This window comes from Mustelus asterias, chromosome 3 (assembly GCF_964213995.1).
Source record: "Mustelus asterias chromosome 3, sMusAst1.hap1.1, whole genome shotgun sequence".
Lineage (NCBI taxonomy): Eukaryota > Metazoa > Chordata > Chondrichthyes > Carcharhiniformes > Triakidae > Mustelus > Mustelus asterias.
In genome coordinates, this window is record NC_135803.1 from 142,929,582 (window position 1) to 142,948,960 (window position 19,379).

At 46.0% G+C, this 19,379-nt stretch overlaps 1 protein-coding gene across 2 annotated transcripts in view; it reads right to left on the reverse strand.

The window, feature by feature from the left end:
• Window positions 1-18,625, reverse strand: part of LOC144491663 (mitogen-activated protein kinase 14B) — a 42,668-nt gene extending 24,043 nt beyond the window's left edge. Inside the window, exons 1-4 of one of the 2 annotated variants that reach the window (XM_078209823.1) lie at window positions 18,483-18,625; window positions 11,975-12,104; window positions 11,805-11,863; window positions 3,070-3,181 (exon numbers count right to left, since the gene is read on the reverse strand). In XM_078209823.1, the coding sequence (XP_078065949.1) occupies window positions 3,070-3,181; window positions 11,805-11,863; window positions 11,975-12,104; window positions 18,483-18,553 (372 nt within the window). In that variant the 5' untranslated portion in view covers window positions 18,554-18,625. Of the gene's footprint in view, window positions 1-3,069; window positions 3,182-11,804; window positions 11,864-11,974; window positions 12,105-18,434 lie in introns of both variants that reach the window. The other variant, XM_078209822.1, reaches the window with a different exon arrangement.
• Window positions 18,626-19,379: the final 754 nt, after the last annotated feature.

The window sequence follows — 19,379 nt, forward strand, 5'->3', positions numbered from 1 at the left end:
TTCCCAAAAGGCCACTTCACATAATTTTATTCCATTTAATTCCCTTTTTTTTCACTTATTTCCACCTTTTCCTTTCTCCAGTGCTAATGTCTGGCACAATTTACGAGAATCTGTGTGAAATACCAGCTCTTTGAAAAAGGATCCAATGCAATCTGTTGAAAGGTCATGCTTGCCTTTATAAAGTCTGCAGACTAACAAGCACTCAGAGGTATCTGACTATTACAGCCATTTTAACCAGGAGTACTGTGTGAATGCACAGGACACCTGTTCCATAATCGACCTGGAGGGAGATTTCAGGGCAATTAACTTCCTGAATTAAGTGTTGGGCTTCGTTAGTGCAAAACGCTGACTGGTAGACCTCGGGCCGTCTTTAGCATGCACGCTCCTTTCAGTTCAGCTGAACTGGAGAGCTGATTAAATCGCGACACAAAGGAGTTAGACATTTCTTGCTGCCAGAGCTGCTTCCGTCACTGCCAGACACGTCAAAAAGCCTTTCTCATTCACATCAAGCTTTTCAAACCCTTTCACTCCAAGCCCTTTTTTTCCTCCCTTTTTGACATCTGTTCCCATGGCCAACTCAGCATTGATAGTGAAATTGAGTTAGACTTACAATTAGAAGCTGAATGACCGAGAGGGGTTTTAATGGAAAATGGGGAGACATTTCACCTTCTGTTTTAAACCACAATCACTGAATTGAGTAAATTCAGAGGAAGTAAAACCCTGAAGAATTAAATTGAACATGTCAGTAACTCCACAGAGTGATATAAACACGGCTGCCATCAGTTAGCCCACCCTTCTGGAACTCTCACACCTTCCAAGTGATTTTCGTTCTGCGCGGATTCGTCTGCGCTAATTAAAAATGTGCTAAGGTAACAGAGGAAAGAGAATTCTGTCCACGCACCTGCCTGGACACATCTGTTTCCTGCTATGTGGAAGACTACAGTACAGCACAAATAAAATGGATGCACAAAGAGTCACACACATCCTCCAGAGTCATGCTGGTGCATAAGCGATCCTGAAATAAGTAGCAGCATTGCTACTTCACACGATTGTAGAATTTAGGAGCGCACTTAATTAAATCACGGCTGAATTAGTAAAGGAATTATCGGAGAGGTTTCCTGCTCTTCACTGCTATCTAGCAACACCTGTTGGAAATAAGACCAAAAGACACAAGAGAAGTAGGCCATTCGGCCCATCGAGTCTGCTCCACCCTTCAATGAGATCATGACGATCTGATGTGATAATCCTCAACTCCACTTTCCAGGCTTATCCCCAGGACTCTTGATTCACTTACTGATTAATTTGTGCACATATTGGGCTGAATTTTGCCAGGTCTGTAAGGGCCCCAATGTCAGGCAGGGGCAACCCCACCTCAGCTGTTTGGGGAACCCCAGCCACATTTTAGGCTCACACAGCGACAGGCTGCTATCCCTTTAAAAGAGACACGTTCGCCTCCAGGAGCTGCTGGCTAGTTGCAGGGCTTAACTGCCGGTAGCACCACTGGGAGCGTTGGCCACTCTGGGACTGCACTACATTCATAGAATAGAACCAAAGAATCCCTACAGTACAGAAGGAGGCCATTCGGCCCATTGAGCCTACACCAACCACAATCCCACCCAGGCCGTATACCCGTAACCCGACATATTTACCCTGCTGATCCCCCGATACTAAGTGTCAATTTAGCATGGCCCATCAACCTAACCTGCACATCTTTGGACTGTGGGAGGAAACCAGAGCACACGGAGGAAAACCACACAGACACGGGGAGAATGTGCAAACTCCACACAGACAGTGACCTGATGCTGGAATTGAACCCGGGTCCGTGGCGCTGTGAGGCCTCAGCGCTAACCACTGTGACACTGCCGCCCCATAAGATAACAAATAACATGAAGGGAAGCGATGACCCAGTGGCATTAATGCTAGACTCAGCTAATGTTCTGGGGACCCAGGTTCGAATTAAGAATCTACTGATGACCATGAAATCATTGTCGATTGTCGTAAAAACCCATCTGGTTCACTAATGTCCTTTATGGAAGGAAATCTGCCGTCCTTACCTGGTCTGGCCTACATGTGACTTCTGATCCACAGCAATATGGTTGACTCAACTGCCCTCTCGAATGGCCGAGTCACCCAGTTTCAAGGGCAACTAGGGATGGGCAATAAATGCTGGCCAGCCAGCGACGCCCAAGTCCCACAAATTAATTAAAAAAGAAACAACTCAAGTTGCAGTGAGGGAAGACACCTCATAATGTGGGGCTGGGGGACCACAGGAAGGAGAATGAGGGTTGATGACGGCAGAGGAAATTTTGACATGGGGCAGCCATTGTCTCTGGAGGAACTGTTCATAGGCCACCGAGTGCCTGATTAGGAGACTCCTCACCCCAAGTCCACAAGCAGGCTGCCAGGAATTTCCAAGCAGTCTCCCCGTGTGGTGCAGGGCTCACCCACCACTGGTACAAAGACAGTGGCAGCTGAACCAGGCTCTCAGTTGGCCACTGAAGCAGCATAATTGGCCCCAAGGTGAGAGGGCATTCCGCCACCTTCCTCTTTTCCAGTGTGGGGGGTAGATGATGGGCACTCTGCTCCCCCAGCCTCTCTGCTGGGTGAGGGCTGGATTGAACCTGCATAATGTTCTCTAATGTAAAACAGCATTCAGTCTTGCACAGGAACACTGGATGAGCTACAGGAGGACGATGCTGAGCACCCATAGAACTGGAACCCAGTAAGGTGTCAAATCCCTCCAGGTGAGATCGGGGATGCAAAATATCCGCAGGAGAAAAGCAATAAAATCTATCGGTTGGGCATTACCATTGTGTCCAGCACCCACTAATCATCAGTATCTTATGTAGGCCCCTGTCTGGTGTTGAAGCCGTTATTATCCCCAAGGAACTAAAGTAGGTTGGGATTGTGCAGAGCTAGATCCAGGCCAGAGATGCATTTGTCAACACTGAAGCTTCTTTCTCTCCTCACTCCAAAGAGCCACCAGTTATGATTACAAGTGTGCTTGAGGCTGGACCAGCCTTTGTCCTTCTCTGAGAATCTACCTCATTCAACTCTCCTTCTCCTCACCTTCAGCCCACGGAGAATCTGGTAAAGAAGAAACACCACCACGTTCTCCGAGAGTTTCTGTTTCTTCATGATATGACTGAGGTCCCGCTCCACAAACGGCATCACCAGGTAACTGTGAATAGAATTAACACACAGAGGGATGAGCATCCACATTTACTCCAACAACTTCAGTCAGCCAAGTTTTAAAACACATTCATATATTCTATGTATGGAAATAAAGGTTTATTTGCCTCACAGTGCCAGGGACCTGGGTTCAATTCCCAGCTTGGGTCACTGTCTGTGTGAAGTCTGCAGATTCTCCCTGTGTCTGCGTGGGTTTCCTCCGGGTGCTCCGGTTTCCTCCCCCAGTCCGAAAGACGTGCTGGTTAGATGCATTGGCCATGCTAAATTCTCCCTCAGTGTACCTGAACAGGCGCCGGAGTGTGGCGACTATGGGATTTTCACAATAACTTCATTGCAGTGTTAATGCCTACTTGTGACACTAATAAATAAACTTTTTCATAATCTTTATTATTTTTGAATATATAATAACCTCTATTTTTATATCTGATCTATGAGTACTAGATAAAAATTATGGAAGTGCGTTCAAGGACTGAGAATCATAGGGCCTGATTTCATCATCATGTTACACCCGTTTTTGAGCACAAAAACTCGGTAAAGTAGGGCGTGAGGCGAGTAGCATGATTTGCGCCCGCCTCTGCGTTGGTTCCCTCTTTACCGAGACCCAAAAATGGCCGTAATCGGGACTGTGCTCGAAACGGGTGCGACGGCCATTTAAATGCATTTGCATGCTTTTAAATTGACTTAATGAACTGCACACCCAGCCTACCGGCACTTCCCCCTTTACCACCACGTTCGCCCATCTGGAATTGGCGCGAACAGACATGCTCCATATAAGTCCGATTCGGGCAGTCCATCAGTGAGGGTTAGTGAGGAAGTAAGTGCTGAGCGTCCAACGGCTCTCTGCTTGAGATCGGTAGGGGTGGGGGGGGGGGGGTGGGTAAGGTGGGTCGGCACCACTCTGCTTGAGGTCGGTGGGGGTGAAAGGGGGTCCGCTGTCATTCTGCTTGAGATCAGTGGGGGGGAAAGGAGGGGGAAGGGCCCATGATCGGTCTGGGTGGCAGGGAGGTGGGGGGATAAGGCGGTCAGTAATGTTGTGGGGGTGGGACAATGTCCGTGGGGGCCAGGGGGAGGCATTACCCAGCCCAGGACAGATGTGGCAGGGGAGGAGCATTCTATCTTTTTTTTTCTGCACATGCGCAGTTGGAGGCGCCGATCGGAGCTGCAGGATTTCAGGCACGTTAAGCCCCGCCCACAGGCTTCTGCAGCGCGATTCGGAATCGCTGGTATTTTTGCAGGCAGACTGCGTATGGAGGCACCTGAGAACGGGTCTGAAAATCAGATCTGAAACACTCCCAGTTTCAAGTCTGCCCAGCACTTAGAATCAAAATGGTAAAAACAGGGCCCATAGAATCCATGCAGTGCAGAAGGAGGCCATTTGGCCCAACTAGTCGGCACCAACTCTCCACTAGAGCATCTTACCCAGGCCCTATCCCCGTATCCCCACACATTTAACCCGCTAATTCCCCTAACATAATATTGGGACACTTGGAGACAATGTAGCATGACCAATCCACTTAACGTGTACATCTTTGGACTGTGGGAGGAAACCGGAGCACCCGGAGGAAACACACAGACACGGCGAGAACATGTAAACTCCACACAGAGAGTCAGTCAAGGCTGGAATCAAACCCAGGTCCTGGAGCTGTGAGGCCGCAGTGCTAATCACTGTGCTACTGTGCCGCCCCAGAATGTTATTTGTGAAAAGTAAACACTTCCATTTGCTTGTTTAATGAGATTTTAATTAATTAACTCATTATTTTCTGCATGGATTTCATGTCTTATCACAATTAAAAATAACATACATGTCCCAGTGACTTTGGTGAAAAATTTATTATTAGCCAAATAGACCAAGTGGATGTTACATTCAGTCCCCAATTTATGCTTATTTATTTGATCTATACCCAACAACAGCATCATTTTGCATTTATATAACAACATTAATATAAAACATGCCGCAGTGCTTCACAGGAGCATTGCCAAACAAAATCTGATATGGAAACACAGAAGGCCATTTTAGAACAGGTGATTAAAGATTTTTCAGAGGTAAGCTTTTAAGTGCATCATAAAGGAGGAGATTTGTATAGAAAGGTGGAGTAGGTAAGGAAGGGCGTTCCAGAACCTCAGGCTTAGACAACTAAAAACACAGCCGGAGGCGATGGCCTAGTGGTATTATCGCTGGACTATTAATCCAGAAACCCAACTAATGTTCTGGGAACCAGGGTTCAAATGCTGCCACGGCAGGTGGTGGAATTTGAATTTAATAAAAAATATCTGGAATTAAGAATCTACTGATGACCATGAAACGATTGTCGGAAGAAAACCCATCTCATTCACTGGAGGCATAGAGGTTTACAGCATGGAAACAGACCTGTTGTCCTTTTTTTTAACCACTCAGCTAGTTCCAATTGCCTGCATTTGGCTCATATCCCTCTATACCCATCTTACCCATGTAACTGTCTAAATGCTTTGATGAATGACCAATGTTCTTTAGGGAATGAAATCTGCTGTCTTCACCTGGTCTGGCCTATATGTGACTCCAGAGCCACATCAATGTGGTTGACTCTCAAATGCCCTCAATGCTGGGCAATAAATGCTGGCCAGCCAGTGACGCCCATGTCCCATGAATGAAAAAACAAACAAACGGTGAAGCAATGAATACTGGGGAAGTGCATAGAGGTCAGAATTGACGGTACATTATAGTCTCAGAGTGCCGTCAGGCTGGAGGGTTCACTGAAAAAGGGAGTGGTAAGGCCATGGAGGAACTTGGAAACAAGGATGAAACTTTCCCAGTAACCCTCCTGGGAATGTAAGGTAATGGATACTGGGGAAGTGAGACAGATTTCCCAACAATTGGAAACTTGCTGACACCCTCCCACGAGACGTGTAGATGAATCGTGGCCGCTTGTTCCGAGGACAACCAGCACCCATCGAACTGTTCTGCAGGAAGGAGATCAGTGCCTCCAGCAAGCCAGGGAGGAGGAATAGATATCATGGAATCATATAGCACACAAGGTGGTCATCTGCTGCATTGTGCCTTTATAAAGAGTTTAATCTCCCTGCTCTTTCTCTGTTACCCTTTGTGATGATACTGTGCCTTTAAGAAATGTGTTCCTAGCATGTTTCTTGTGAGGAGTATGTTTAAAATTCAGCACTGTTTTACACGGCGCTAATTTGTCTACAAAACAGGCAGCTCCCATGCTGAGAACGCAGGCTAATGATTGATTTTATCTGTGTTTGTTTTAATCTGAAAAATGCATTTTTGTTTATTTGGTTTTTCTCCTGGGGTTTCAGAGGAGGGTTTTGATTAGGTTGACGGAGAGGATCATGTGCTTAAGAGGAGGAGCAAAGCTTAGAGGGAAAAAACAGGCAATTACTGACAGGTTCTGAAAGGAGCAAGAGGTCTCTCTCTCTCTCTTTGGAGGCTGCTGTTTGGGACCTGCTCAATGCATCTCTCTCTGCCTCTCTCCCTTCAGAGGTATTCTGGAGGCTCAAGGACTGGCAGCCCAAGTACAAGCATGTAAGACTGTGTGTTGCTAACTGACTTTGAAGAGGAGTTTAAGTCTATAAGAGGAATATTGCTTGAATTGGAATGAATAGAGATAGATAAGCAGTTAAGAATTGTATCTTGTCATGTTTAAGTATTTAAATTGGTAAAAGTTAAGCTACTTCATTTGTTATAGTCAAACTGTATTGTTAAATAAAGTTTGTTTGATAAAAGCTTCCCAACATGTCAGTAGAATCACACCTTGAGTAAAACACCTTATCCTCACACTAATGCTAAAATAGAAGAAATTGCTGGGGTCTAGTTGGGTTTCCGATCGGTACCTTAACACCTTGCAAGTATCGCCTTTACATATATATATTCAAATTTGCTTTGAAAGTTACTTTTCTATTTCCACCACACTTTCAGGCAGTGCATTCAGATGGGGCAGCATGGTGACACAGTGATTAGCACTGCTGCCAGGGACCTGGGTTCGATTCCCGGCTTGTGTCACTGTCTGTGTGGAGTTTGCACATTCTCCCCGTGTCTGCGTGGGTTTCCTCCGGGCGCTCCGGATTCCTCCCACTCTCCAAAGATGTGCGGGTTAGGTTGATTGGCCATGTTAAATTGCCCCTTAGTGTCAGTTAGCAGGGTAAATAAGTAGGATTATGGGGATAGGGCCTGGGTGGGATTGTGGTTGGTGGAGACTCGATGGGCCGAATGGCCTCCTTCTGCGCTGTAGGAATTCTATGATCACAATTCATTGTGCAGAATAAATTATCCTAGTCTCTCTGTTTCTTTTGCCAGTGATTGCAAATCAGTGCCCCCTGCTTTCCCACCCTCCTGCCAACAGAAACAATTTCTCATTATTTACTCTATCAAAATCCATATAGTTTTGAACACCCGTATTAAATCTCCCTTTAACCTGCTCTGCTCTAAAGCCAAACAATTCTAGCTTATCCCGTCTCTCCACATATTTGCTCTTTAATACTTAAACTTTGTTTCTGTTCAGACGGAGCCTGTAGTTTGGCTGCTTTAGGTACACGACCTGAGTGGCTATAAATTGCCATCTTACACTTGGGTCTGCTTGGGGCTGCTTTTCCTTTATTGTCGGTATAGAACCTGGTTTGTCAAGAAAATGTGCCAAAAGTAATTACCAAAATTATCCCCATGCTCCACTGCAACTCATAATAAACAAGTCAGCGAATTTAGCCTGTGGGCAACAGAGCCAGAAGGAACGATAAAGTCCCTGGCTCCTGTTAGTTACAGTAAGAGTTTTAACAACACCAGGTTAAAGTCCAACAGGTTTATTTGGTAGCAAATACCATTAGCTTTCGGAGCGCTGCTCCTTCGTCAGATGGAGGTCTGACGAAGGTCCATCTGACGAAGGAGCAGCACTCCAAAAGCTAATGGTATTTGCTACCAAATAAACCTGTTGGACTTTAACCTGGTGTTGTTAAAACTCTTACTGTGTTTACCCCAGTCCAACGCCGGCATCTCCACATCCTGTTAGTTAACCAGAGGTTGGCAGGGAAGTGGTGCCTGAGATCACAGAAGTGGGTGGGCGAGAAATAAATGACTAATTTGCCAAGGGTCACGTACCAACCGACTGAAGAACAGCTTCTTCCCTGCTGCCATCAGACTTTTGAATGGACCTACCTCGCATTAAGTTGAGCTTTCTCTCCACCCTAGCTGTGACTGTAACACTATATTCTGCACTCTCACGTTTCCTTCTCTATAAACGGTATGCTTTGTCTATTTAGTGCTCAAGAAACAATACTTTTCACTGTATGCTAATACATGTGACAATAATAAATCAAATCAAATCAAATCAGGATCACAAGGCAAAATGATTGCCAAAAGTTAAATTTAGTTATGAGTGTCACAAGTGGGCTTACATTAACATGGCAATGAAGTTACTGTGAAAATCACCTAGTCGCCTCTTCGGGTACACTGAGGGAGAATTTAGCATAGCCAATGCACTTAACCAGCATATCTTTCGGACTGTAGGAGCAAACTGGAACACCCGGTGGAAACCCACAGACACAGGGACAATGTGTAGACTCCACACAGAGAATGACCCAAGCCGGGAATCGAACCCAGCTCCCTGTGAAGCAGCAGTGCGAACCACTTTGCCACCGTGCCACCTCTGAAGATGGGCTTGGATTAAGATGTGATGTCCCAAAGGTCAAATACCCTACCGACAGGGCTCACACTATAAACTTAGGAAGTCACCTTAGCTACAATTAAACTGCAGCTCAACATGCACTTACATATAAGGTGAGTGTAAGAAAACTGGTGGGAGAGGAGATATTAATTGATGCTAATTATCATGATCTTAAAATCAGACTCATGCAAGTCTGTTCAGATTGTGCCTTTGGCTTGTCCTCACATCATGCGTATCAGCCCTTTCCCAGCATGTTGTAGCAAAGCCGCAGAGAGGAATGTGGGAACTGAGTCACTGTTAATCCACCACATTCTCCTGCTACTTGTGTAATCACCACATTCCTGCTTGGGGGCAGGGGGAGACTCGGAATCATGTTTCCCAACTCTTAATCTATATTCCAAAACTACAGACAGTCAGATCATTGTGTACCACTTTGCTGAAAGAAAGCATGAAAATGAGTGAGTGAGAGAGAAAATGAAAGACAGATGGGGAGGGATAGAACGAGAAAAGTCAAGTCTGAAAGGTCAAGTTATTTTTCTTCCTTGCCCTCCATTGGGTGTTTTCGCATCAGTTACACGCGATAAAACTTTGCAAAGGCATTAGATATGACCATTAGCAGGTTTTGAGTGTGAGCGGAAGAGATAGAATCATAGAATAGAATCATAGAATCCCTCCAGTGCAGAAGGAGGCTATTCAGCCCATCGAGCCTGTATCACCAACAATCCCACCCAGGCCCTATTCTCATAACCCCACATATTTACCCTGCAAATCCCCCTGACACTAGGGTCAATTTAACAAAGCCAATCAACCTAACCCGCACATCCTTGCAGCGTGGGAAGAAACTGGAGCACCCAGAGGAAACCCATGCAGACACGGGGACAAAGTGCAAACTCCACACTGACAGTCACCCAAGGCTGGAATTGGGTCCCTGGTGCAGTGAGGCAGCAGTGCCAACCAATGTGCCACCGTGCCGTCCCTGATGGGTAATGACTGAAGGCATTAAGGAGGTATGTTTGAAAGTGATGCGAGGTGGCCAACTGGGCCGAGACATGAAGCCAAGACAACTGAAAGATTTGCCTGAGAGCTTAGAGGACATGGGCTGGGATGCGAGACTGGAGGAGAATGCAGTGATAAGGAGTGGGAGGGGGGGGCGGGGGGAGGTTGGATTTGGGGGGGGCGGTGGTGAGGAGGCCTTAAGGGGTTGGGGCTGCATGGAGTTAGTAAAGAAAAATGAAAATTTTGAATCCAATGGAGGATGTTGACAGGCAGAAGAACCACATCGAATCTGAGTGACTGAACATCAGACATGTTGAAGTTTATGTTGAATGGAGCATGGAAGGCTGATGAAGGGAGCAATAGGAGACCCTTATTTTGTCCTTTATCCTTGCATGGGATGTGGGTGTCACTGGCAAAGCCAGCATTTGTTGCCCATCCCTAATTGCCCTTGAACTGAGTGGCTCGCCTGATCATTTCAGAGAGCAGTTATAAGTCAGCCACATTGCTGTGGATTTGGAGTCACATGTAGGCCAGACCAGGTAAGAACGAGAGATTTCCTTCCCTAAAGGATAAAGTTTTTGTTACAAGTAGGCTTACATTGACACTGAAATGAAGTTACTGTGAAAATCCCCTAGTTGCCACACTCCGCTGCCTGTTTGGGTACACTGAGGGAGAATTTAGCATAGCCAATGTACCTAACCAGCACGTCTCTCGGACTGTGGGAGGAAACCGGAGCACCCAGAGGAAACCCACGCAGACACGGGGAAACTCCGCACAGACAGTAACCCAAGCTGGGAATTCAACCCGGGCCCCTGGCACTGTGAGGCAGCAATGCTAACCACTATGCCACCATGCACCCATGTTCACCATCACTGAGACTAGCTTTCTATTCCAAATTTGTTAACTGAATTTAAATTCCACCAGCTGCCGCGGTGGGATTTGAACCCCTGTCTCCAGAGATTTGGCCTGGGCCTCTGATTAATTCCTTGAGTGACAAGTTGACAAGGCATTGAACCTGGAGGTGGCAATAGCATTGATGAGGGATTCAGCAGCATGTGAGGAAGCAGGCAGAGGGAAGAGAATGCTCTGAAGGTGAAAATAGATGGTCTTGGTTGTAAGAATGTAACCGGTGACAACTTTGTATTGGATGTAATGTGACCAATGGTAACAAGGTGTAAGGGTTAGCTGACCCAGTAAACCATGGAACCAATTACAGAATGATGTGATGGTCAGCTGACCAGCTGACTCACCATAAATAAGAACCTGTTGGGAATTGTGGAGAGCTTGGAGTGGCCCAGGGCGAGGCCCCAAGTTTGGAGTAATGAAGTTCCTTGATTAAACCCTTTCTTTGATTTATAAGTTGGAGTAAGTTTTGTTATATTATTATTGTATGCATTTGAAGAGTTCCTTCCGATGAAACAGTGGTGACGGACTGAGTACGGAGGTTTTAGTTCAATGCAGGGTTCAATGGGACAGCACAGCAAAGGTGTTCACAATTGGTTGGCGAGTGGGAACAGAATGGGGAGGTTTGTGTGGGTAGGCGGCTGGCTGACCACCTAACCCCCGCAGCTCAAAAACAGCCATTAAATAGTGCACGGGGTAGTGGGTAATCACAGAATCCCTACAGTACAGAAGGAGGCCATTCGGCCAATTAAGCCTGCACCGACAACAATCCCACCCAGGCCTTATCCCCATGTATTTACCCTGCTAATCCCACTGACACTGAGGGTCAATTTAGCATGGCCAATGCCTCTCGTCAGTTCTGATCACTTGCCTGTAGGAACGATAAAGGATTTTACTTTGTGACCAATGATGCAGTGGAGATTTGCAACTGAGCAATAAATGTAGAGAAGGCCTGAGAACATAAATAAATATCCCGACTTTCTACTGCTGCTTATGGAGCTTTGCAAGACCGAGCAGGTAACCACAAAGAGAACATTTTTCTTCAACCATGCTGCATGTACTCACAAGCTCTGGAATGTGTGTAGATAATCTTCTGGTGAAAAGACATTGAGCAGACAAATTACCTGCAAACAGAAAAGACTGATTTAAAAAAAACATGGAATAGGTCTGAACAGACGACATGTTAATTGAAATGCTGAGGCTTCATTAGCTAAAGCTGGCCAGTCTTCACTCACATTTTCCTGTTTGTTGTGTTTGAGCAGTCGCAGCTCCCGATATGCTCGCTTGGCATGCATTAGAGATTGGAACGGTCGGTGCAATTTCTTCATTGCCACTTTATCACCTGTCTTCAGGTCAATAGCTGAACTGAACAGAGTAGAAACAAGAAGCAGAATATCAGGCTTGCAGACTGATGAAGAGGTCCTGCAACTTGTTCATGACACCAGGTCAAACACAAGAAAGGAAACCTTCTTTTGATTACCACCTACTGTTCTCTCCCGCACCCCCCACTCCTCAGCTGATGGATCAGTACTCCTCCATGTTGAACACCATTTGGAGGAAGCACTGAGGGCGGCAAGGGTGCAGAATATTGGTGAATTGACAATCTGCACTGCATTACTGTGTGTGTGGGGGGGGGGGGGGGGGGGGGGGTCACAAAGTCTTTAATCTGGGTGGGGGTCTTCAATGTTGATCACCAGGAATGGCTAGGTAGCACCTCTTCTGACTGAGCTGGCAGGGTCCTGAAGGGCATAGCTGCTGGACTGGGACTGCGGCAGGTGGGGCGAATGGGATCAAAGCTTATGGGGAGAAAGCAGGATTAGGCTATTGAGTTGGATGATCAGCCATGATCGTAATGAATGGCGGAGCAGGCTCGAAGGGCCAAATGGTCTCCGCCTGCTCCTATCTTCCATGTTTCTATGTTCCTCATCAACCTGCCTGCCGCAGATCAATCACAGTGGTTAGCACTGCTGCCTCATAGCGCCAGGGAGCCAGGTTTGATTCCCAGCTTGGGTCACTGTCTGTGTGGAGTTTGCACGTTCTCCCCGTGTCTGTGTGGGTTTCCTCCAGGTTCTCCGGTTTCCTCCCACAGTCCAAAAGACGTGTTGGTTAAATGCATTGGCCATGCTAAATTCTCCCTCAGTGTACCCGAACAGGCACCAGAATGTGGCGACTAGGGGATTTTCACAGTAACTTCATTGCAGTGTTAATGTAAACCTACTTGTGGCACGAATAAATCAACTTTAAAGTATTGGTAGGAGTGACCACTGCACAGTCCTTATGGAGATGAAGCCCTGTCTTCACAATGAGGATACACTGCATCATATTGTGTTGCACTATCACCGTACTAAATGGAATAGATTTTGAACAGATCTAGCAACTCAAGACTGGGCAACTGTGAGGCGCTGTTAGCCATCAGCGGCAGGAAAATTGCATTCGACCACAATCTGCAACCTCATGGCCACGCATATCCCCCACTCTACCATTTCCATTAATCAAGAGGATCAACTCTGGTACAATGAAGAGTGCAGGTGGGCATGCCAGGAGGAACAGCAGGCATACCTAAAAATGAGGTGTCAACCTGGTGAAGCTACAACACAGGAGTACTTGCATGCCAAACAGCATATGCAGCAAGTAATAGACAGAGCTAAGCAATTCCACAACCAATGGATCAGATCTAAGTTCTGCAGTCCTGCCAAGATATGTCCTGTACAGAAAAAGCTGGATAAATACAACCTGGCCAATTAATAGCCACTAGTCTACTCTCGATCATCCGTAAATTGGTGGGTCATCAACAATGCAATCAAGAGGCACTCGCTTAGCAATAACTTGCTCACTGACACCCAATTTGGGTTTCACCAGGGCCACACAGCTCCTGACGCCTTTACAGCCTTGGTTCAAACATGGAGAAAAGAACTGAGCTCCAGAGAATGACTGCCCTTGACATCAAGGCAACATTTGACTCGCAGGGCCCTTTCTGCACTCTATGGCTCTATGTCAAACTGGGTCCACACACAGTGCAGAAGAAAGAGGCAGAATCTTGTTGTTTTTCACACTTCATTGCAAAGTGGTATTAACACAGGTTCCATTCCAGTGTAGTTACCTGTCACTCGGAGGAGAAAATGCATACAAAGGTCTAAGGAACACAATACGAAGCACAACACAGTAAAATTAGAACCAACTAACTGATTTTCTGCTATCAGATAACACTTTGTCAGTTGCTTACTCTGCTGTAAATGGAAAGGCGCTGAGGTAAAACAAATCCTTAGACTATTAAATGGAGTTTTTCCTTTGATCCTTTCTACAAGTACTTCTTTCATTTGAGATTTATTTAATTAATTGAATTTAAATTTCCCCTAGCTGGTGTTGTGGGATTTTAACTTGGATCCAATCTAGCCCACCCACTCTGCTACTGTTATGTTCTAGGTAACCTGAGATCATGTTGGATATCCGACTGGGTGCATAATGTAGGACCCAAGTTAGACCATGTGTCATACTGGGTAGCTGGTTATATGGGGCATTATCATAGAATCCCAACAGTGCAGGAGGAGCCCATTCAGCCCATTGAGCCTGCACTGACAACAATCGCACCCAGGTCCTATCCCAGTTACCCCACATATTTACCCCACTAATACCCCTGACATTAAGGGGCAATTTAGCATGGCCAATCAACCTAACCCACACATCCTTGGACATTAGTCTATGTTCTGATCGAAATATTGGACAATATCAGTGAATAAATTTGCATGCAACCCTTCTTTTAAAGATGCATAATTTCACCCTGACTTAAAAAAGTACATTCTAGGGTATGGGCAACTTGTTGCCCTGTGAAGCTCTACTGGGTAATGGTTCAGTAGGCATTTCAGAGGGCATTAAGGGTCAATTGCACAAGAACTGTTGATACGTGCCAGTTGAGGTGGCAGGTCCCTTTCCTTGAAGGCCTTCACTTGAGCAGCTGGGTTGGCACAACAATCCAGAAGCTTCCACACTGAATTGCTTTGGTGACAGCTACAAATGAGCAGATTTATTGAACTCTCGATCGTTATGCTGTGAGCTCATAACCACTCCAGGAGCATTACCCTCCTTCTATCAGTACTATTGGAACATTTTTTAATATTTTGGCATGAGCTTGCATAAGTGATAATGGGACATTGTTACTCCAAATATAACAGTGTTGGTGTTACTGTGACATGGTTTGCTGTGAGCTTGACTGCTGGTAAATCGTACTGAAGGCATCTCTGTTCTACAAAGTAGCTTTGAATAATACATCTCCTGTTACTCATCAATGACACAACCATTGACTTCAACCCTGATCTTTCCCAATGCTCCAAACTGCAAACACAAATGAGTGTACAGGAAGGTTAAACATGAAACACTTGGTTCAAACTGCACCATACAGTAATACAAGGGGACACAGGTTCAAACTGAAGAAGAGGCACAGCTGGAATCATAGAATCTCTACAGTGTAGAAGAGGCCATTCAGCCCACAAAGTCTGTACTGACTCTCTGACAGAGTATTTTACCCAGGCTCTATCCCCGTAACCGATGTATTTACCCTGCTAATCCCCCTAACCTACACATCTTGGGACACTTAGGGGCAATTTAGTATGACCAATCCACCTAACCTGCACAGCTAGGTACATAGGGGTGATTGAAAGGAGAGGGTGCAGAATGTAGTGTTGTATTGTAGTCTGTCGTTCTATTGAACTTCGAATCATAGAATCCCTACAGTGCAGAAAGAGACCATTTGGCCCATCGAGTCTGCACCGTCTCTCCAACAGAGCATCCCACTCAAACCCTAACCCTGTAACCACACATATTTTCCCCTAACCTGAGACACTAAGCATGGCCAATCAACCTAAGTTGCACATGTGGCAGGAAACTGGAAAACCCAGAAGAGACACGGGGAGAACATGCAAACTCCACTGAGACAGTCACCCAAGGCTGGAATTGAACCTGGGTCTCTGGCACTGTGAGGCAGCAGTGCCACTGTGCCGCCCACATGAATATTCCAGGGGAGATGATGGCATCGTGGTAATATCACTAAACTGGTAATCTATATGAGCAGGCTAATGTCTGAGGGACATGCGTTCAAATCCCAACGTGGCAACTGATGGAATTTAAAGTTAATTAATAAGGCTGGAATTGAGTCAATTGTTGTTCTTTTAAAAAAAAGCTAATCTGGTTCATTAATACTCTTTAGGGAAGGAAATCTGCCATCCTTACCTGGTCTGGCCTACATGCGATTCCAGACCCACAGCAATGTGGTTGTCCTCAGTTCAAGAGCAATTAGGGATGGGAAACAAATAAAGAATAAAGAACAAAGAAAATTACAGCACAGGAACAGGCTCTTCGGCCCTCCATGCCTGCACCGACCATGCTGCCCGTCTGAACTAAAACCTCCTACTCTTCCGGGGACCATATCCCTCTATTCCCATCCTATTCATGTATATGCCAAGACGCCCCTTAAAAGTCATTATCGTATCTGTTTCCACTACTTCCCCCAGCAGTGAGTTCCAGGCACCCACCACCCTCTGTGTAAAAATCTTGCCTCGTACATCTCCTTTAAACCTTGCCCCTCGCACCTTAAACCTGTGCCCCCGAGTAATTGACTCTTGCACCCTGGGAAAAAGCTTCTGACCATCCACTCTGTCCATGCCCTTCATAATCTTGTAGACTTCTATCAGATTGCCCCTCAACCTCCGTCGTTCCAGTGAGAACAAACCAAATTTCTCCAACCTCTTCTCATAGTTAATGCCCTCCATACTAGGCAACATCCTGGTAAATCTTTTCTGTACCCTCTCCAAAGCCTCCACAACCAGAATTGAACACTATATTCCAAGTGCGGCCTAACTAAGGTTCTATAAAGCTGCAACATGACTTGCCAATTTTTTAACTCAATGCCTTGGTCGATGAAGGCAAGCATGCCGTATGCCTTCTTGACTATCTTCTCCACCTGCGTTGCCACTTTCAGTGACCTGTGTACCTGTACACCCAGATCCCTCTGCCTATCAATACTCTTTAGGGTTCTGCCATTCACTGTATATTTCCCATCTGTATTAGACCTTCCAAAATGCATTACCTCACACTTGTCCAGATTAAACTCCATCTGCCATCTCTCCGCCCAAGTCTCCAACCGATCTATATCCTGCTGTATCCTCTGGCAGTCCTCATCACTATCCGCAATTCCACTAACCTTTGTGTCGTCCACAAACTTACTAATCAAACCAGTTACATTTTCCTCCAAATCATTTATATATATTATAAACAGCAAAGGTCCCAGCACTGATCCCTGAGGAATGCCACTAGTCACAGACCTCCATTTAGAAATGCACCCTTCCACTGCTACCCTCTGTCATTTATGACCGAGCCAGTTCTTGCCAGCTCACCTCTGATCCCATGCGACTTCACCTTCTGTACCAGTCTGCCATAAGGGACCTTGTCAAAGGCCTTACTGAAGTCCAGGTAGACAACATCCACTGCCCTACCCTCATCAATCACCTTTGTCATTTCCTCAAAAATGTTGGGTCTTGTTAGTGACACTCACATCCCATTAAAGAATGGGGGGGGGGGGGGTGACTTGGGATGTCTCAATGGCTACATAGACCAGGATGTGGAGATGCCGGCATTGGACTGGGGTAAACACAGTAAGAAGTTTAACAACACCAGGTTAAAGTCCATGTAACCCTGGACTTTAACCTGGTGTTGTTAAACTTCTTACTACATAAACCAGGACATATTTGGATGAGATACTGAAGTGTGGCTGTGCTTTAATGGGCCTCTCCTCAGTATTTCTGCAGTGACTTCGCCAGCACTCCTGAGATAGCAAAGTTTGAAGTCTAAAATGGGTGAGGCAGATATATAGTTTGTTTAGATAGTGCAAGTTTGCTAAAGCCTCAGTCAGTGTTATCTCCACGTGTCTTGTTTGCAAACTTTCCCAATTACTGGAATTGCCAACTCCTCTCCTCACTTTAAACAATCAACATATTTCTACAGCAAGATGCTGGGAAATTAGAGCTCTGACAAAGGGTCATCTAGACTCGAAATGTTGGCTCGATTCTCTCTCCACAGATGCTGTCAGACCCACTGAGATTTTCCAGCATTTTTCTGTTTTTGTTTCAGATTCCAGCATCCGCAGTATTTTGCGTTTATCCAACATATTTCTACCTTTGTTATGACTTGTGTTGGTAATATTTCCCATTTTAAAAGATAGTCGATAGGTTGCAAACTCTCAGAGGCTGAGACCCAACCCCATGTCTTTCTCTCTGAATGGAGGCGTAGGGGTGAGGTACAGGGAGATTTACCAAGCCTTTCGCTGAGAATCACAGTGAACCTGGTTGCAAAATTGCTAGTCGAGTTCTAATGGTCATCTCATTCTTACAAGTCATTGATTTTATTATAAATTATTTGCATCCTCGGCCACACAAACACTTCACCGCCCTATACAAATACACCAGTATCTGACAGCAGTTTAATACAATCGTATGCTGTCTCAGTGTATTGTACTAATATTTTGTAGCAATGTTTGTTGCCTTTAAGAAGTTTTATTGTTCTAAATCCCAACGTTTCTGAAAATTACCCTTTCAGCTCCAAACCAGAGGTCTCCGTATTTAAACCCTAAATTTTGCGTGAAGCCAGCGCATTGAGAGGTATCTAAGCAAAATCACAGTGGTCTCTAGAATTGCACTCCTCACTTACCACACGCTCCCGTAAGCCCCTGATCCTATGGGAGTAAGCTCGCTGTACCCGACCGGCACTTCCCAGATCGTCTTGTTAATATCTTGCCTGTAAAAACCTTTCCGTGCCGGGGTCCCCATGATTGTCAGTGGTAGCAGAGAGACAGAGAGAGACAGAGGGACAAACACAGCAGTAGCAGTTTCCCAGAGCCCAGGGCAGTTCCAGGTGAGTTTCACCTGGCGGTTGCGCACTCCAGCTGCACCTCAGTGCCTGAGGTGTGTTCCTGAAACGATTCTGCTGGGTGTTATGCAGGTGGCGGCCCAGTCACTGTCTCCTTCCCACAGCCTGTCTGCCCCTATCCAAATTCCAATTTCAAAATCAAATCCCATTCTCTGTTTACCCTCACATCTTGAACAGCGAGTGCGTTGTACCACCCACCCTTGTTGCTTAGGTGTTCCTGGTACATGTGCAGCTCAAGTCAACTGTAGTCCAATGTCCAATGGGGCGGCACGGTGGCACATGGTTAGCACCGCTGCCTCACAGTGCCAGGGACGCAGGTTCGATTCCCGGTTTTGGTCACTGTCTGTGTGGAGTCTGCACGTTCTCCCTGTGTCTGTGTGGGTTTCCTCCGGGTGCTCTGGTTTCCTCCCACAGTCCGAAAGACGTGCTGGTTAGGTGCAATTGGCCATGCTAAATTCTCCCTCAGTGTCCCCGAACAGGTGCCAGAGTGTGGCAAGTAGGGGATTTTCACAGTAACTTCATTGCACAATCCTCCACTCGCTTCCAGAAGATTCTCTGTCATCCAGCCAACTAGGGGAATTTCACAGTAACTTCATTGCAGTGTTAATGTAAGCCTTACTTGTGACTAATAAATAAACTGTTAAACCAGAAACCGACCACATGGCTCAAACATCCAGTGAAATTACTTTTGAACAATGAGAGAACAGGCCAACTCAAAACAGCAAC